This window comes from Meira miltonrushii (assembly GCF_003144205.1).
Source record: "Meira miltonrushii strain MCA 3882 unplaced genomic scaffold FA14scaffold_1, whole genome shotgun sequence".
Classification (NCBI taxonomy): Eukaryota; Fungi; Basidiomycota; class Exobasidiomycetes; order Exobasidiales; family Brachybasidiaceae; genus Meira; species Meira miltonrushii.
The window spans coordinates 4937038-4956015 of NW_020289943.1; the positions used below are offsets into that span (position 1 = coordinate 4937038).

At 41.2% G+C, this 18978-nt stretch overlaps 10 protein-coding genes across 10 annotated transcripts; 4 read left to right on the top strand and 6 right to left on the bottom strand.

The window, feature by feature from the left end:
- Positions 1–465: 465 nt before the first annotated feature.
- Positions 466–2686, top strand: FA14DRAFT_143724 (putative phospholipase C; the record flags this gene model as incomplete). The annotated part of the gene is made up of 2 exons (XM_025497220.1): positions 466–612; positions 671–2686. The coding sequence occupies 2 exons, from the start codon at positions 466–468 to the stop codon at positions 2471–2473; spliced, it is 1950 nt and encodes a 649-aa protein (XP_025358917.1). The 3' UTR covers positions 2474–2686.
- A 615-nt stretch (positions 2687–3301) lies between these two features.
- FA14DRAFT_153935 (uncharacterized protein) lies at positions 3302–4504 on the top strand (the record flags this gene model as incomplete). The annotated part of the gene is made up of 1 exon (XM_025497647.1): positions 3302–4504. One exon carries the CDS (start codon positions 3302–3304, stop codon positions 4502–4504), a length of 1203 nt encoding a protein of 400 aa, XP_025358918.1.
- FA14DRAFT_160070 (amino acid transporter) lies at positions 4472–6387 on the bottom strand. The gene has a single exon (XM_025498515.1). It carries the CDS (start codon positions 6224–6226, stop codon positions 4535–4537), a length of 1692 nt encoding a protein of 563 aa, XP_025358919.1. The 5' UTR covers positions 6227–6387; the 3' UTR covers positions 4472–4534.
- A 173-nt stretch (positions 6388–6560) lies between these two features.
- Positions 6561–7983, bottom strand: FA14DRAFT_183974 (uncharacterized protein; the record flags this gene model as incomplete). Its single annotated transcript, XM_025501357.1, has 2 exons — positions 6561–7485; positions 7530–7983. The coding sequence occupies 2 exons, from the start codon at positions 7981–7983 to the stop codon at positions 6686–6688; spliced, it is 1254 nt and encodes a 417-aa protein (XP_025358920.1). The 3' UTR covers positions 6561–6685.
- Positions 7984–8841: 858 nt separating this feature from the next.
- On the top strand, positions 8842–10164 carry FA14DRAFT_143731 (uncharacterized protein; the record flags this gene model as incomplete). Its single annotated transcript, XM_025497221.1, has 2 exons — positions 8842–9541; positions 9623–10164. Exons 1-2 carry the CDS (start codon positions 8875–8877, stop codon positions 10162–10164), a joined length of 1209 nt encoding a protein of 402 aa, XP_025358921.1. The 5' UTR covers positions 8842–8874.
- A 221-nt stretch (positions 10165–10385) lies between these two features.
- Positions 10386–12604, top strand: FA14DRAFT_28407 (uncharacterized protein). Its single transcript, XM_025502128.1, has one exon. It carries the CDS (start codon positions 10491–10493, stop codon positions 12570–12572), a length of 2082 nt encoding a protein of 693 aa, XP_025358922.1. The 5' UTR covers positions 10386–10490; the 3' UTR covers positions 12573–12604.
- A 269-nt stretch (positions 12605–12873) lies between these two features.
- Positions 12874–13259, bottom strand: FA14DRAFT_28421 (uncharacterized protein). The gene is made up of 2 exons (XM_025502129.1): positions 13161–13259; positions 12874–13103 (listed from the first exon to the last, which is right to left on the bottom strand). Exons 1-2 carry the CDS (start codon positions 13224–13226, stop codon positions 12987–12989), a joined length of 183 nt encoding a protein of 60 aa, XP_025358923.1. The 5' UTR covers positions 13227–13259; the 3' UTR covers positions 12874–12986.
- A 389-nt stretch (positions 13260–13648) lies between these two features.
- FA14DRAFT_160072 (uncharacterized protein) lies at positions 13649–14843 on the bottom strand. The gene has a single exon (XM_025498516.1). The coding sequence runs from the start codon at positions 14762–14764 to the stop codon at positions 13733–13735; it is 1032 nt and encodes a 343-aa protein (XP_025358924.1). The 5' UTR covers positions 14765–14843; the 3' UTR covers positions 13649–13732.
- A 231-nt stretch (positions 14844–15074) lies between these two features.
- FA14DRAFT_119578 (uncharacterized protein) lies at positions 15075–16163 on the bottom strand (the record flags this gene model as incomplete). The annotated part of the gene is made up of 1 exon (XM_025496356.1): positions 15075–16163. The coding sequence occupies one exon, from the start codon at positions 16161–16163 to the stop codon at positions 15075–15077; it is 1089 nt and encodes a 362-aa protein (XP_025358925.1).
- Positions 16164–16779: 616 nt separating this feature from the next.
- On the bottom strand, positions 16780–18686 carry FA14DRAFT_167198 (MFS general substrate transporter; the record flags this gene model as incomplete). The annotated part of the gene is made up of 2 exons (XM_025500069.1): positions 16780–17053; positions 17099–18686. The coding sequence occupies 2 exons, from the start codon at positions 18684–18686 to the stop codon at positions 16878–16880; spliced, it is 1764 nt and encodes a 587-aa protein (XP_025358926.1). The 3' UTR covers positions 16780–16877.
- Between the last annotated feature and the right edge of the window lie 292 nt (positions 18687–18978).

Below are 18978 nucleotides of genomic sequence, written 5' to 3' on the forward strand. Positions count from 1 at the left end.
GACCCTGATAGAATCAGTGTGACTTTACCAGAGCAACAGTGATTACATAATCACATTAATCAAACCGGCGCCTACGATAACAAAGTGGGGAGAGAACGTGTACGTCAACGATTTCAAAGCTAAAAGATCGAATTAGCGCAATGATAGAAGCTAAAAAGAACAAAAGAAAGCCACTCTCTCAAGGGTGTTTAAGGTACGAAATCCGAACACGTTCCTCATCTCATCACCATGTGGAAATGATCATGCTTTGAAATCGCGGCCAACTTACTCGAACAGTATGCCAAGAAGAGTACCGCGATTGTGGTGGTCATTGCGCCTCCGTTCGGCTGTAAGATAGGATGTGCATGGTTAATTTGCAAAAGATTGCTAAGCACGTCTTGAAAATTTTTGGTAGGATACTTTTCTTATAAGTTCACCCATCTTTTTGTACAAGTCAAAACTCCTCCCCACGTAATCCCCCACAAAATGGTTGTCAACATCATTTCAATCTTTTTCTTTCTGGCTGGCTTTGCCAATTTGACATTTTCCCTTCCTGCCAATATTTCTGCTGATTCGTTGGCAAGTATCGATCATGTTATCCTTTTCATGCAAGAAAATCGAGCATTCGATCATGTGAGTCTTGTTCAAATAATGATTTAAATTACAGCTGTAATGCTAACTTCCTATACAGTATTATGGTACATTGAAAGGTGTTCGTGGCTTCAGTGATCCAAACGTCCACATTAGTACAAACACCAAAAAGTCCGTCTTTCATCAACCTGTTACCGGTGATGTTGACCCAGCGCCTCCCGCTGGCGTAAGTGAACTATTGCCTTGGCATATCAACGCTGCCGGTGGCGATTCTGAAGATCGTTATCAATGCATGGTTGCAGGCAGTAATGGCTGGCAAGAAAATCATGCTTTTTGGGATCATGGTGAAATTGATACCGCAGTATCAAGTTTAACACCTTATTCTTTGGGATACTATAAGCGAGCAGATATGCCATTCCATTTCGCTCTCGCTGATGCGTATACCATCGGTGACGCTTATCACGAATCAATCATTGCTGAAACAAATCCTAACCGTATGTCATGGGGAGGCAGTACAAATGGTATCTTACAAGCTAAAATGGGACTCAATGGACCTACTTTGGATAATAACGATAGTCCCGGTTGCATTAAAAGCCAAAATAATGATGGTTTTGAGTACAGCTGTTGGCCATACAAATGGAAAACGGTAGCAGAATATTTGGAAGACAATTCAATTTCATGGCAAGTTTACCAAGATGAAGACAATTTTGGCGATAATCCATTTGACTCTTTTGAGAATTTTGTCAACGCTCCCTCCGGTTCGCCTTTAGCTGAAAAAGGAACAGCAAGAATTGGGTTACAACGATTTTACGATGATGCCAAAGCAGGTAAATTGCCTCAAGTGTCTTACATTGTTGGTCCAACAGATTTAAGCGAGCATCCTCCTTGGGGTCCTCTGGATGGCGCTTGGTTGCAAGAGAACGTGGTGAAAGCTGTGATTGAAGGTAAAAATTATGATAAATCAGCTTTAATCATTTCCTATGACGAAACTGGTGGATGGGCAGATCATGTTATCTCTCCTCTTCCGCCGGCAAATACGCCGGGGGAGTATATCAAAGATTTCTATAACGCATCTTTAGGCATTCAACCAAACGGACCAGGATTCCGTGTGCCTTTAGTTGTCGTTTCACCATGGTCAAGAGGAAACAAGGTTTTCACTGAAATTGCCTCGCATGAATCTCAAATCTTATTCCTAGAAAAGTGGGCAGCTGCAAAGGGAAAACCATTCATCTCGAAAGAAATGACTGAATGGCGCCGTGAACAATTGTCCGACTTAACCAAAGCTTTTGATTTTAGCAAGAAAGATCTTTCGGTTCCGCATTTTGCCAAAACCCGTATGCCATCTATTGATCCAACGACTGGCGATTATAATGGCGGTTCGGTATGCCAAGCCAAATATCCTGATCACCAACCGACAGTACCGTACGGTAAACAAACTGAATCTGTTGCTTTGGCGGTAGAGGCAGGATACAAGCAGCTGACTGGAAATCCATCTGAAGGACGTTATTTGGTATTCGAGGTACCAAATGCTGCTTTAGGATATGATGCAACTGGCACAAAATTAAGAATGTGCAAATCATCTTCTCTCCATAATACGCCAAAAACAAAATTCGTCATTCATGCAATCGAAGACAGTCCAAGTAACAATGTTTTCCAAATCCGTCTTGCTAGTGTCAACGGTTCAAAAAAGAAATTCATTACTGCATCTTTGGCTATTACGGATAATCAAATGATTGCCGGTTATTTCATTTTAACGGATTTAGGCAATGGACAAGGATATTCAATTGTTGATCAAAACACTGGCAAGAATGTCAGTTTACCTACTCAAATTGGTGCGAGCCCGCAATTGGTGGATAGCACTACACCGCTTCCCATCATGAACATTTATTCCGTCACAGGCTGACACTTTTACCCCACACTCATACCGGGAATGAGATGATCGGTTTTGTGAAAATTTGTGTGCGTAAAGATAAATCCATGGTGGTTAAGCCCAATTTAAATTGTGATAGTAGGCATAGCCAATCAGAGGACTTCTTGCAAGTGCGAAAACAGCACATCTAATCTCATCACGTGTGATTTAAGGAATAAGCTTATTCTGATCACTGTTCAAATGCAGGTGATCGCCGTGCAGTAAGGGTGTATCCGCTTATTGTTTATGAGCGGGTTGCATGTTTCTGCTTATGGGTCGTTGTATTTTATGCAGATCCTTTGTTAATCTTCCCACGATGCAAATTATCCCCACAAATTGAGTGGCACTTTATCTGTCTTGTTTCATCTCAATCGGAATAAAGTGATACCGGGTGAATGTACTGCAGCACATAATCTTATTCCTTTGATACACTGACGGAATGCCATCAAAGCGTAATATGGCCTGTTTTTTATCAAAACTGTACATCAATCTTCTTTCCCACCCTTTTTGACAGGTGTAAAGGCGGTATAGAGTGTTGACCCGGTAGAAACTTTGACCGGATATGCAGTGGAGAAAAAAGACTGAACTTGTGCCTAACACAGATTACAACACCACACGACCCCGTAATCTTGTTTCTTCTCCCCTTTACCCCGCGTTTGTTTCATTTAAAGAAAAAGATCAAAGAATGGAGAGGAAATCGTCTGTCAAGAACAAAGTCAAAATAAGATCATATCAAGAAATATAATCGATTGAAATGCTACTCTACCATCACCATCACATTCATTCATTCAATCATCAATGCTCGCAACTAAAAGCGGCACAATGCCCGCTCCACGTAAATCTTCAATCACTTCTGATGAATATATGGAAATACGAAGACAACAAAATAAAGACGCACAAAGGAGATGGAGAGAAAAGAAACGAATAGAAAAAGAAGCAGAAGAAGAAATATCAAGATCAAAAGTACATTCAACACATAAAAAGGTACAAAAAGAAAGATCTAGAAATGCAAGCACTTCAACTGGCGGAAGTAGCCCAAAACAAGTCGCTACAATAGATATGCAACAACATACATCCTCACCACAGCCGGGCTATCACTCCTCTAATGCTCCACATCCCGCCTATGCTCCTGCCTTTCAACATTCAATGCTAATCGAGCCACCATACAGAAGAACATCACTTGCACCTCCTTTCGATCCAATGCTAGGCAGAAGACTTTTAATAGCATCACAACATCCAACATTCAATTTAGCTAATTTGAGCTGGTCAGAAGTGATTGCATTGGCTTACCAACAGTCACCAAACCAAGAAGGTACTTCTCCCGGTCTCACTTTACCTTTTTCCAATTTTGCACAAGCATTTGTTGAGAATGCTAGAATGGTGGGAATGGATGTAGGATATGCATGTGATCCTTCTTCTTCCAGTTTCATTTCTCAGGATTGCGCAAAATATCAATCGGACAAACGATTTGGCGATATGAGAAGGAGAAATTCCATGGTTGGCCCACATTCGAACGGATTGCGAAAAAGAGCCGAATCCAATGCATCTTCATCTTCATCTGCTCATTCACCGAGAAATGGTTTTGGCGAGAATGGTTTCACTCATTTACCACCTCCTTCTACTTTGATGGATAAAAGATTACGTTGGGAAAACATCCCCTTAAACATGCATCCAACAGAAGCACAATTACGCATAGATCATCATCCTTTCATCGATATCGCATTTCCTTGGCCTTCGATGCGAGAAAAGATATTAACAATGTTGGCAAGCTCAATAATAGATGAAGGCGATCTATGTGACGATTGCTTTCAATCAGGTCTACCTGGAAATCCTAATCAAGAACCAGCATTCTTGATTTGGGGAACGGATTATTCTGATCCATTCGCTTGGGAAGTTGGAGAAAAGTTTGCGCAAAAATGGTGGTTTTTACTGGATGAGGAAATCATTTATCGCTCTAATTGGTGGAGAAAGCAAAGAGGATTACCCGCTCTTCAAAGAGGAGAGCGAAAGGCAAGGTTGTTATAAAGAAGATTCTATTATGTATACTACAGAAGTCTATTTGTACACTTTTTCAAATGTGACAATCTTTGTTCCATCAGACAGAGTTTCAGCTCTTTGTTCGAGCTTGTAATGTCCAACTCGTGGTAGAATTTGATGCCACAACAGCCAATATGCAGCTCCCAATGCAAAAATACCAATTGAAACGGCAGGTGCAAGTGCATACCATAATGTTTCGTATACTGCATCACTTGCACGTTTTGGAGCGATCCATGGAACGACGACCAAGAACATCGAAACAAGGGTGTAGAATAATGCAATCGGCAAAGTAGCACGAATGGGTGCTGACCAATCTTTCGCCCATTGTGGACGGAAGCGTTGGGACAAATAAACACTCAATAAACCCAAGCCGACGGCAGAGTTGACGACATTGAGTGGATATGAGGATAAGTTCAAGACGAAATTATACGCATCACCAGCGGGAGGACCAAGCATGATAATTAGTGTCATGGCAACGTGCCAGCTTACACCCGCCAAAGGTGCCTTGAAAGGACGATTGCTGGCAAAGAATTTAGAGAATGGGACTAAGCCATCCCGTCCAAGAGCTTGATTTAATCGACCTTGCGAAAATACGACGGAGAAAACATTTGCAACGGCAGAAAGCGCAACAAACACAGACAAAGCACGAGCAGACTTTTCCCCGAAAACGTTTTTGAAAAAGAGTGCTGCAATGATTTGCTTGCTTTGTAGTACATCCTCCTTGGGAACGGCAGCAAAGTAGGCAATTTGCACTAACTCATACAAGATCGTAATCACCAAAAGGGCAATCGGTCCAGCATAACGCATTGTTCGAATAGGGTTGCGCACTTCTCCCATTGCGTAAAAGACATTTGAGTAACCAACATAACTCCAAATAGCGTTGTAGATGCATTGAGAGATACCGTAAATGTCATTGCGAGAACCTTCAAAAGCGTTTTCGAAATTGCGAGGTTTCTGTTCCAATTTGACGTGACCTGCCAGAGCGGCAAAACCTGCAAATGTGATCAGCAACAGAATGAAGAATTTGATGAGACCAAGCGCATTTTGAAAGCGAACACCCCATTTAAGTAAGGTACCATGTGCAATAAGAGCAGCGAGTAAGATTGCAATCCCAATACCCTTTGCAGCCCATTCGCGAGATTCTGTCCCTCCTGCACGGATGAAATATTGTCCTGCAGTATATGCGTTTCCCGCTGCTTGACCAAGAAGCAGTGCTTGTGCTCCATACATGGATGCTACCAAGAACTTTGGCTTCCGATAGACCTTCTCAAGATAGTTTAATTCACCTCCATTTCTTGGCATAGCAGATGCGAACTCTGCATAGACAAAGTAGCCGGTAAATGCTACGATGCTACCGATCAACCAATACAACAAGCTCATTCCAACAGATCCACTCTGACCGAGAATCGTACCCGTTGTTGCAAATACACCTGTACCAACGATTCGATTAGCCATGATGAAAACAGCAGACATCATACCCAAAGAACGACCTTGTGGTAGCTCTGAAGATGCGATTGAAGATACATCATCGTGTGTTTGACGAATTGCTTCTTCGGTGTCGTGCTGCCCTTTATTCTCTAGCTTTGGTAGGGTATTGTTGTTGTTGTTGTTGTTGTTGTTGTTGCTGCTGAACGAGATAGCATCATCGCCATCCTTACTGGGAATAGGCGAATGTTTGCCATTCTCTTCATCGGAAGAATGAAGGGACATGGTCGTCAAATCAACTTGAGAGTGAAGTGGGAGGATGAAAGAAAGTTGTCACATTTTCAATTTTGATGTTTTTATATTTGCTTCTTTATACCTGAATCTGATCACATCATTCATGCCCAGCGCCTTGGCATAAAAGTTTACGAATCTTGTCCGAGATGGCGAAAAATGAAAAAAAAGATAAAAACTTCATAAGGAACGGGGTTAAGATGGGGCACTCAAGCAGTACAACAAGAACCGGCGTAAATTCCGTTAATGCACGCTAGTTTGATTGTTTAAAATAGAGAGTATGTGTTAAAGTGCTTCAAACGTGTCGAGCACGTCATTTTCGCATAAATCTGTTCATCTTACACCATCATCGGCTAAAGAAGAAGAAGAAGAAAAGATCATGCGGTGATTTCTATCATGACATCTGATTCATTTCATCATATTCAAAAATATTTACACAGGCTATATCATCATTCATCCGTTCACTGTCTCAGAGTCACGTTGAACTTTCTGCTCTTTAATGATCTCCATAATCACTTCTGCGCTTGATTCTTGTTTGGTTGTGAAAAAGTAGGGATATTCGCTCCAACTACCGTCTTTGTTCCTCTTTCGAATGATCAACTCACCACCAACGCCATAATGCTCGTCGTCATCATTATGCTCATCTGGATCATAAATATAGTAGAGCTCTTCTCCTAATTTAAGACGCAATTGAATCGTATCTTCTGCTTTGATGCCACTATCAACGTACCATTCCCTCGATGGTGTGAATTGAATTCGCTTCTCCTTAGAAAGGTACACGTTAATACTCGAACAAAATTGACTGACATAAAGTTTCGCTTCCGTTCCTTCACCTAAAAGTTCCGCAAGCCTTGTTTCATAGCGTTTTAAAGGAGCTTGACGGCGTTGCTCTGCGTCCCACTCCTTCTCTTCCTTGGTTCTGGTATCTGGTGTCTTTGATGTACTTCCCTTATTCGACTTGCCTGCCTTGCCGTAGAACGGTTTTTGTCTCCTTGGCTCTTTTGGCCGGTAGCTTGATTGAGTCTCTCTGCAATAGCCTATATCATAATTAAGTCCCATCGGTGGTTGCGAAAGGGAAAAGTTTTGACGAATTTGCTCGTTCAAGTCTTTGTCACCCTGAAATGTCCAACAAACAATCTTAAATACACATGTAATGATCTTGCAGAATCCCAGCTTGAACTTTTCAGGATCTTCTTTAAATTGTTTTGAAACGTCTCTTTGCATCGTCTGCATATCGAAAAATGTCCACTTTTCTATGCGTTCATATAATGTCCAAAGCTGAACACACAGAACGGACTTTCCATCTTGACAGTGATTTGCCTAGGCTGACCACTTTCTCCTTCGGTCTCAGTCATGTATGCCTGAAAGACCTCGTCAGAAAGAGAGAAAGGGTCGATTCGTACGCTGCGGCATTCATTTTCAACATGAATGAGCAAGCTTTTAATCACCAGTTTTATTGTAGCTTCGCTATTTGTATCTTCTAACGTGGCCAGCTGTTGGTCAAATGCTTCACGAACTGTACTTTGATACTTTTTGAACACTTTCACGATGATGACTTTTGCATGTTTTTGATAGAGATAGTTAATTGAAGTGACATTGGATTCCGGATCAAATCGGTAGTTTAGGATTGAGTTCTCTTTTTCCTTTCTATAGGTTTGCAAATAGTCAGACACAATTTCCAGGAAATCGGCAACGTATTTTGACTTTAAACTTTTGATGATTGCCGCGTGAACTTTCTTGATAATATCCATAATTTTTGTCTTTGCTAACAACGGTGCTATCTTGCGTTTTTTGAATTCTTAAACTGAGAACTTCATCGGCGCTGTATCAATTTGCGTGTAGAAGCAGATGGCAAGCCGGTTAACAGTAGCCGTCCTCTCAAGTGGAAGAAAGGACGTCATTTCGTAAGAATATGTTTTGAAGAAATAAGAGAACTTTATGGCTTTTGTGAACTGTAGATGGATTGAGTGGTGACAAATGTATCGTTTGTCTTTCTGAGGTTTAGCAAATTTCTGACAAGATTAATTTTATGATTTGCGTACAATTTTTAATCAAGATTGGTTTAATTTGCGATCAAAATGAATTTTAACAGGTAAAGTACTGAAATTTTCAATCGATCTGGGAATTTGGGTGTCTAAATTTCGGAAATGACGATTGGTCCGAATGCACAGAAATTTGCTCAATACACATGATTATACACAAGATAAAATTATCTTGCGGGCCGTTTTATTTAAGAGCATCCGGTTATCGTTTGTACAACGTATTTAGGATAAAAATAGTGTATATCTTTATAGTCTAATATATATTAGTATTTTTATAATGGAATATTTTATTCTTAACCAATAGAACGAGTACTAGTCCGTATACTAATGTGTTATGAAATGTTGACGAGACTAAGTCATCGAATAGCATTTATATCATTGATTCCTCTTTGCTACCGTGATCGGCACGATGATGTGATTCTTATGATTGACTTTATTGTTTTCATTGGTACGCGTGTTCTTCTTTACGACGCGTTGAAAGGGTTTTAGAAAGAATGTGGAGAAAATTGATATGCTTAATCAGCAAAATGAATGAATGATGTTGTTCTTTGTTGCTCAGCAGAAGATGATGATCAGTATAACTCTACCAACTCTACAACAATGGTAGCAACACGTAGAAATGCAAAATTAGACAAAGACAAAGATGGTCAAATGAAAATGGTAGATTCAAAAGAACAAAAGTCAAAATATACAAAAGATAACGGTCAAAAGGATATGGGGAATGAAGACGCAAACGGAAATGAGGAAAAGAAACGACCCAACCCTGATCAAGAAAACAAAGATGAACCTCCCAATAAAGCTGTCAAAATAAACGATGCTGAACCAGAACCGATCGAAAACAAAACCCTGAGCCCTGGCAAAGAAGATTCAACGGGTGATGAAGAAGGCAACTTCAAAGTACTCGAACAAGGACTATTGTACTTCTTCTATCGTCCAAAAGTACAATCTGCAGATGATGTAGAAACAAGCGGAAAAGCAGCAACTTCGATCGATGACGTTCAAAGTACTCATCTCTTACTCGTACCCGCTAAAAGTGACAGTGAAAATGCACCTCCAACAAACAAGCATGAAAATGGCGAAAATGATCAAAACAATTATTCGGGAACAAGTGGTGAAAAAGCCAGAAAAGAAGGCGTTGGCTTTCGATTGATCCGCTTGGGTAAGAAACGAATGCCTGCTCCCGAAGAGGCCATCAAGAAAGGTTTACAGCCTGGCGGAATTGGAGGTGATGCAAGTGAGGCAATCTGGTCAGTCGTGTCTGATATCGGTCCAGATGTAAGCGAACTGTTAGGTGATTTAGGTGAAAAGCGATACAATACACGTACTAGAGGCGAACGATATGTTGGAGGATCACGACCAGCAGGAAGAGGGCGATATGCAATCGTTTTCCATGAACTACAACCGCCTAGCCGCTCCAACGTTCGATTGACATATGCTCTCTCTCATCCTACCGAAATTGGTGACGTTCAAACAGAGCTGGGAATAGCATTATCGGGAAGTGTTCGACTTTCTATGCGCAATCCAACGCTTCCACAAACCGGTCAAGGTGCACCACCTGCAGGATTACCCGAAGAAGATCGAGTTGAAATGAATAAAGATGAACTGAAAGAAGCATTTGGTGGAAAGACGGACGAAGGCGGTACACGTTATACGGATCCCGATCAGATCAAATGGTTAAATCGAGAAGGCGTTGAATTATTGATGAATCGAGAAAGGAATCAATCTAAAGAAGCGGGTGCACATACTGGAGCATCTGAAGAACAAGCCAAAGCGTTGGAAGGAACGGCAAAAGAAGAAGGTGAAAGAATGAAGATGGATGATGTGATGAATGAATTGCATCTATCCTCCAAGACCAATCCTGCTGATGCTTTTGACGGTACTTGGATTTAGAAGATGGATGTACGCATATGTGTTTTTAGTTTTCGGCCGTAGTGTGCAAAATTGTGTCTGTCAACATTTTTGACTTTTACACGCGGTACATTAAGCCACACACGCACACGCACACGCACACAAACGCACACGTAAGGAACGAAAAGCATTGAAAATTACCGAAATTACACCGATCATGTTCCCTTGCAAACAAATAAGCTAATCCGAGTAAATTTCATTTTTCTATCTTATCCCCACTTTTAATTCGTGCGAAAAGACAGGTAGCTGTGTAATCATCATCTTCATCGCCACCATTCATATACCCACATGCATTCATACCATCAAAAATGCCACCTGCAAGGCCTGATATAATCGCTGAAGGCAAACATGACGTTCCATTTCGGGAAAAGAGAGCTTGTTCCGGATGCAGAGCGATCAAATCAAGATGTATGATTCAAGATGATAGTCAATCTTGTTCTCGTTGTACAAGATTAGGAATCGAGTGTAACTTCTTGGAACATCATCGGGGCGTAAAGAGTAAAGGTGTCAAAGATGAAAGCGGACATCGCGGTCATCCTGCCAAAACCTCCGTTTCCAACAAAAGATCACCCGCTTCTTCTAGCAGTAGGTCACCAAAACGACATACATCGTATGCTGTCCAACCCTTTTCTATTCAATCTATGCTTTCTGTAGATCCCTCTCATTCTACCTTGCTCTCCTCTACTACATTCTCCAATATGCAAGAAGATGATGCAGGTCCATCCAATGGAACCGCAAAGAAGCCAATGGTATCACACGACAGTATTGATGAATCTCAATTCATCGTTGAGCATATCCTCTCAACCGATATCATCACCCGCGACCAAGCAATTGATCTAATTTCCTTCTACTACTTCAAATTGAACCCGATCATCGCCTTACTCGATCCGCAATTGTATAGCACTGACGCACTTTTATCCGACGATCGTCATCGATTTTTGTTGGCATCTTTGTGCACCGTTTCTGCTAAATTTTGTATGCCTGATAAATACCTTCGGTTGTTGTCATTCTTGGAAGCGCCCTTGGCAAGGATCTCGAGTCAAGATATTGCACCTAAGCATGACTACGTTCTCTCATTGTCAATTCTGGCAATGTGGAAGCATCCACAAGATGGCACGAGCTGGCGAAAGTTACGTTTAGCAGTGACGATGGCGCTTGAGCTCGGTCTACAGCATACATTCAACGAAGTGTTTATCAGTAGCGCTCGATCATCAGGTCCACGCAAAAAGCCACCACCAAGAGATTTCGTTCAGAGACAGAGAACATTTTTGCAATTAGCATGTTTCGAAGATGGTTACCAGGATCAACGTAGGATTCCCATGGCGATCGATCGCTCCCTTCTTCCAGAACCATGGCAGTGGATCGAATGGTTGGGCGATCAGGTACAGGATATCGATATTCGACTGGCAGCTTCCCGCGAGAACGCATTAGTCAAACAGAATTTGATGCGAAATCTCAAGAGAGATGCTGGAGTAGGACAAGGAAATAGTGGAAGCATCAAAGGTGCACTAACAAAAGCCATTGCCGTTCGACGAATTCAAGAAATCGAAATGGCAATCGCAGCAGAAAGGGCGAATACACGGATATGGAAACAACCTTCAGAATACGGATTGGGAAGTGGAAGGATGCATTCTGGAAGACCTTGTTTGTTGTTCCATACAGCAAATACGATGTTCAATTATCATCGTGCGTTGTATTCGGTTTATTGCTCAAACGTGATGAAAGATTTGGATCCTGCACGGAAGCAGAGTGTATTCTTGGATTGCTGTCGATTATCTGTGGAGTTGTTTGAGCTGATCGGAGGACCTTATGGTGAACAAGACTACTTTCGATTTGTTCATGATATCGTCATTATGAATCTTGCAGTTGCCGCCGTCTGGATCAGTGATAATTGGCGTACTATGCCTGCCGATTTGGCATTACAAGCAGCTCTTGCCGTTACAACTGCTGCCAATACCACAGCATCTTGTTTGGACAGAAATTTGGAACAAGCTTCTTACCTAGCCAAGTTCTTGGCCTACTGTTCGGAAAAGATCAATCTCTTGCAAACCACAAATGGATACGTTAACGGGCATCAAGGACAAATTGCACAACCGGACAATAATACCGTGCTGCAACCCAATGGAGTTGGAATGCAACAATTGATGTTTGATTCAAAGCATGTTCAATCACCTTCAGGTCCGATGGTAATAGGAAATGGTAGCTTGCAGACAGCAGCCGCTTCTGTCTCGCCAGAATCTTTGTCGCTTTTCGACATGTACGGAAATAGTGGAGATCCTTCTTTGCAGTATTTGCAGGATCTGCTTTCGGTTCCTTGCGTTCAGATGGATGAAGCAGACGGTCACAATATCTTGTCCTTCTTTTACGACGAACGAAAGAGGCAGCCGTGATGCTGCATGCAGGGATCCTTTGTCGACATATACTTGTACAATACTTATCAAATTTTACGATTTCCTAATGTATCGAGACGGGCTCCAACTCCTGCTTTACGGTCTGTATGGTAATTTTCACAATGCTTAGACTGTGACAACTATACAATAGTATATAAAAAAAGGAAATGCTAACCCTAACCCGCTTTGTTTTGGTAATAAATATTATCACACCTGATCATTGAAAGAAAGGAAAATAGAAAGTTGATTTTGACAGAATGATTTCAAAGAAAAGAGAAAATTGTTTAAGAATATGTATTACCTCTCTTAGTCAAAGTTTAAACACAAAGTGACGAATTAGATGATCGCGGTATCGATGTCAGACTTGAATTTTCAAGAATAATGTCGAAATCGAAATACCACATCCAATTTGCATTATTTTTTGCCGCCGTTGCTTGTGTTGCTACGACTAGCAGTGTTAGCGTTACGGTCAGCTGCGGATTGTGCTCTTGGAGCGAATCCAGTTTGGGCGGTTGCACTGCTGGGATTTTTCTATAGAAAAGACTCATGAGTAGCTTTTCAATGGATTGTTTGACAAGATGTACTTACTGCCGCAGCTGATTGGATTCTAGATGAGGCTTCTTTGCTCATGGGAATTGAAGTTTCTTTAGGCATTTTGAATAGATGTTTTGAAAGATTTAGAAGATGCTTGGTGGTAAGTGAAAAAAGGGTCATTGCTGCATTTTTTTTGGTTTCTTATATACCTTTAATTGTTATCCTACACAATTTTTCTTATCAATCAAAACGCCAAATTTGGATTAATTATTACGATCAAAACGGTACTCCGGTGTCTTTTCTCGGTGCCGTCTCAAAGATTTTGAGTGATCACTTGCACAAATCTTGTAGCAACGTGCCTGTTCTTACCGTGCTCTGTTCACGACTTGATATTCATCTTTAAAAGCGCGACGATCGAAAGATGGTACCGATGGCTGATCGAGAAGTACATGTAAAGATAAGCGGTTCCACAACTTTTATCATAAGAATGACAGCAGACTGGTCGGGGCTAGAACGGAGTTTATATGACTATCAGAAATTACGGATGGTATCAAATTATCACGTTGCCATACATTCAAGGAGTCCAAGTAAAAACAAAATTACTATTCCATAAGTATGAAAAGATTTTATGTATAGATATCAATACCGTTTATAATGAATTCTGCATCATCATAGTTGCTACCTTTTTGTAAAGCTTGCGCTAACGATTGACCAGAATATGGTCCATCTAATGGTTGAGTGCCCGCCCAATCACCTCCGATCGTAATATCTAATACAATACTTTGCTGCCGTAAATCTGAATTAATGACGTCAGATTGAAAATTAGCCATCGGTTCTCCCCAATCGGAAGTTGATAAAATATCAGGCGTAGAACGGGGATTGGATAACTCATTTGGAACTTGTCCTCGTCCCCAAAACCAGACTTTAACACCCGCTCCCTGACCAAATTGCAGTGCCCAAACGCCTCCTCCATTACTGTTGAAATTTACACCCCAAGAAGGTCCGTGATTATTGCTATCATATATTTGACATCCATTCATTCCTTGACCGTAATTCGTATCACAATTTGATCCGGCTACCTTTCCGGAGAACGAAGACGGAGATGCTTCGTTAGGCGAATCACTGCCCATATGAACAGAAACAAGATTGCTAAAAGTACCTTGTCCAGTTACTCCAATATTTTCCAACACATCGATTTCTCCATAATTTGGCCAATCAGGACCGCATGTCCATAAAGCAGGCCAAGTAGCGGCACCGACTGGCATTTTAGCAACATCAAAAATGACCAGCGCTTCATCATATGCTGCCGATGATTGGAAACGTACAGAAGGCCTGTTTGTGTTTGCGGGTAGATTTATATTACTCGCTCGAGCAAAAGCAGCGCCTGATCCTGTTATACCGATCAAGCCTTGTTGAATAGCATTCGCTTCACTTACAAATTGAACAGAGCCATGTGTTGGATCGGCTGCGGTCCAAAATTGCCAAAATCCATCAGAGTAGAAATCTGGTCCCCGATTTGACTTTGAAAGAGTGTATAATGAATTGCCTCCTCCACCACCAGGGGGAAACAATAAAGGCTTTGTCCACGTTTCAACAGCAAGAGTAAGTACTACAATCAAGGCAAAAGGTATTATAACCTTTGTAGAAAGGCGTAGCATTGTGGCTTACTCTCGATGATGAATAGGAAACATGTCAGTACTATCGGTCTTTTTAAATGATTTCAAGATTCATTCATCATAACCATCGTCACCGTAATCTATCAATATCTAAAAAAGTGGAAGCTTCTTCAGGAAATTCTATTCTTGCTAGCTTCAATTGTACTGGTGCAGTAGAACAGTCATTCTGATATGAATTCTTTAAACTTATCCCGAAAGCGGGAAACATTCCATAAATGGCAGATAGAACAATACGAAGAACACGCTAAAAAGAATAAAGATATAGATTACATTACTATACATTGATTGCATTTCAAGTATAAACATCAATTCCATTCAATACAAATTCGGCATCAGCATAATTCGATCCAGTTGCCAATGCAATCGTACGATTTGTACCACATTGTTGCGTATTATCCATTGGCACATTCCCTGCCCAATCTCCATTGATTGTGATACCCAAGACGAGATTTTGTTGTCGTAATTTTTGATTAATGACCGAGGATTGAAAATCTGCCATTGGCTTACCCCATTTACTCGGATCCAATTTGGCGGGTGAAGAAGTCGGATCACTCAATTCTGATGGAATCAAACCACTCTCTCTGCCCCAAAACCAGATACGAACACCCATCTTGTTTCCCCATAAAGCGGCCCAGATTCCGCCTCCAGCATTGTTAAAAGGCACGCCCCAAGATGGTCCATTAACGTTGCTATCATAAAAATCGCATCCCGTATTTCCCAAGCCGTAATTCGTCATACAGTTGCTGTTTGACATTGTGCCTAAATAACTATCGTTACTTGAAGTTAGATAAGAAGTATCATTCATATGAACAGACATCAAATTAGCATTTTCACCCATAGACGTGTACCCTATACCTTCCATAAAATCAATCTCTCCGTATTCGGGCCATTCAGATCCCATTACTGACCAAATTGCTGGCCAAGTTGCACATCCTACAGGCATTTTTGCCACGTCAATAATCACTAAAGCAGAATCATAAGCTGGAAATGATCCAAATCGAACAGAGGGCCGATAAACTCCCAAGTCTAAATCTTGTTGACTTGCACGGATGAAAGCTTGATTGTTTGAGTTTACTCCGATTAGGTCTAGAGAATAAGCTGTACTTTGATTAACATACGTGACTGTACCATGCGTTGGATCGCTTGCATCCGACCAAAAGTTCCAATAATCAGTTTCGAAGAAATTCGCGCCCCTATTTGCTTGAGTGAGAGAATAAGTAGGTAAAGGAAGTCCAGATGTGTAGGTTACGGTGGAGCTTGAGCTGGGTAAGCTTGTGGAAGGTGTGGAAGATGTTGAAGAAGATACAGATATACTTGACAGAGATGCTTTTGTGGTTGCACTTATTTGAGATGCTCTCGTGATTGCAGTAATAGGAGGCATTTTTACAGTACTAATAGGCTTGGCTAAAGTAGGAGTAGCTTTCTTCTTCGTTGAGACCTTTTTAGTTGACGTTTCCCTGTGATGCACTGTCGAATGTTTCTTGTCGTTTTTGTTCGTCTCTTTTTTCTTTTTGATCACCTCTTTCTTCTTGTGTATAGTCTTCTTCTTCTTTACGACTCTATGAAGTTTTCTGTATTTATCGTGTCTATCGTACTTAACGTGCCTATCGTGTTTCTTGTGGTAATGAATTCTCTCATGTTCGCGAACTAGATGCTTCTTTTCTACATCGTATTGTTGTAGTCGGTCAACCACCTCTATCCTAACCTTATTGTAATCTGAAGGTGTATTGTTGGCCAATATTGAACATGCTAGCCATGATATGACCAGCAAATAGCAAATATAACGCATCGCGAAATATATCACTGAGAACCATATTAATTATCTCCTCAACCTATCTTTTATATAGAATTCAACTTAATGTTCTTAACTTTCTGTTTACCATCGATCCTTCTTTAGAAGTTTATCGGGATTCTGCAGGAACGCGCCGCGCTTGGCTCACATTCCAAGCCACACAATCTCAAAACAATTCTCCGGCTTGAAAGAATGGTAAAACAATCTTGCCGAGAGGATCTTATTCTAGATATGATGATATTCCTGAGATTTACAAGCAAAAAACAAGTATTCCAATATACATTTAAATTACACGTGATTCCATTAATACACCGAGTGATGACTATACTGCATAGATAATTGATCACCGTCTGCGTATCCTGTACCACTCGCTTGGCGTCGATTTGATCGACTTGCATGTCTTTGAATACGGTCATCAGCTTGTTCGACATCATCGTCTTGCATGATGGCTTCATCTGTTTGCTGTTCTTGTTGAACGGCTTTTGAAGCAGTCTCGGATGGATTTTCAATATCCCCCGCCTTACCGCTCTCTTTTGATTCTTGTTCTTTGCCTGCGTTTAACATACGTTGGAGCAATTTATCAGCTTCAGCAGCATACTTGCACTTTTTACGAATTGCTGCTCCTCGTTTATAGAATAAGAAAGGTGCAGGCAAGAACAACAAGGCAATTCCACCACCGATTGCAGGACCAATGTGGATACCATACTTTACCACACCAATACCGCCAGGGTTGTACATAAAAGGCGTAAAGAGTGGGAAAGCGGCTCCTAAGAGTGAACGAATGACACTGTTGGCCGCCAAGACTGAAGCTGCATACAGCAAATATGCATCGATAAGATAATTTTGCAAGCTGAGGAAGATCAATACCATGGCAAATCCAAATGGACTACTCAAAATGATAGGAACAGACCAATGAATGCTTGGGAAATCAGTTGCAGCGAATAAAGCCAATCCAAGAACCAATAGTGGAGCTCCGACCAAAGCACCTTTTAATCGAACTTCTGGAGGTGCAAAGAATCCACCATTCTTTTCGACTTCCTTGATGTAGTCGGGATTGATATAAAAGATCACAAATGCAAAAGCAAATATCATTCCGACCAAAATACCCAAAAAAGCCAATCCTCCAATTCCTGGTGACCATCCACGTACTTCTTGAAACACGATTGGGAAAGCTGAAAAGAAGGAATAAAGGATTGCATACACGACTGCAGTGTAAAGTGATAACAATAACACGATTGGTTCATATGCCAATAACAGCCAAGGCCTGCCAAGAGAAACCATGAATTGCTTGAGGAATGTTTCATCGCCTTTTCCTGCATCTAGTTGAGAGATGTAGTGTTTTCCAGTAGCCTTGCTCAATTTTTTTGCACGACGTCGGAGTAAGAGAGGGGCATACGTCTCTCTGTACATGAAAATGCCTAAAAACAGTACAACGCCAGAAAATATACCTAAAAATCCTTGAACCCATCGAAATCCTGCTGATTCACCTAGGAAGCCTCCTGTGATTGGTCCTAAAGCAGGACCTAAGAAAGGTGCGCTGGCAAAGAGAGCCATTGCTAAACCACGTTCTTTGGCGGTAAAAACGTCTGCGATACTTCCTCCAGCATTGGCCAAAGGACTTGAACCGAAAGCGCCTGCTAAGAATCGAAATACCAAAAGTTGAGCTAAGGTTTGACTTGCGGCTGCAACTGAATTCCAAAGCGTTAAGAATGCATATGTGAAAAGGAACAGGTTACGTCTTCCAAGCAATTCCGATAAAGGCGCCCAAATTAAAGGACCTAAAGCGAAACCCAAGACAAACAGAGAAACTCCTAGAGTAATCACTGTACTTGAGCCTCCTAATTCCATCTTGATCGATCTTACCGCACCGCTGTATGCGGAAGATGCCAACGCTACAGCCAATGTTGCAATACTGACAAACGCAGCTAAAGTCCATTTTTCTATTTCGCTCATATTGAGGGGATTTTCAGCATCATTCGGTAGCCAAACGACTTGGAAAGGAGATCCTTTTGTGCCTTCTCCTTTGTATGGATGTGCAGCGATTTCATTGAAATCGGTTGTTCGTGGTGACCAAGGCAATTTGCGATTGGTGTATTGGGAAAGGTCATCCATCTTTTCCGAGTCAATGTGACTAGTTTGCATAGTCACATCAACGCTTTCGCCACCATTATTGGTAGGATTTGAAGAAGTTTTGGTAGACATCTTCCCAAACAGTGTATTGTGATGATGGTCAGAATGGAAGAAAGGATGGAATGAAAGTTTCGCTTTTATTATATGGGAAGAAAGTTTTATCCGTGCTTGGTAAAAAAACAAAAAGCCTCCGGCGTCATTTGAGAATTTTTTCTCAAGCTACTACTATACATAAACAACACTGATTGTCCGTGGAGGTGTTTTTATGTATTCG

Bases quoted from the DNA above. Each gene is read 5' to 3' on its own strand.
- FA14DRAFT_160070 (XM_025498515.1), bottom strand. From the start codon at position 6,226: ATGTCCCTTCATTCTTCCGATGAAGAGAATGGCAAACATTCGCCTATT.
- FA14DRAFT_28407 (XM_025502128.1), top strand. From the start codon at position 10,491: ATGCCACCTGCAAGGCCTGATATAATCGCTGAAGGCAAACATGACGTT.
- FA14DRAFT_28421 (XM_025502129.1), bottom strand. From the start codon at position 13,226: ATGCCTAAAGAAACTTCAATTCCCATGAGCAAAGAAGCCTCATCTAGA. The intron at 13,104-13,160 runs GTAAGTACATCT...TCTTTTCTATAG, and splicing joins GAATCCAATCAGCTGCGGCA to AAAAATCCCAGCAGTGCAAC.
- FA14DRAFT_160072 (XM_025498516.1), bottom strand. From the start codon at position 14,764: ATGCTACGCCTTTCTACAAAGGTTATAATACCTTTTGCCTTGATTGTA.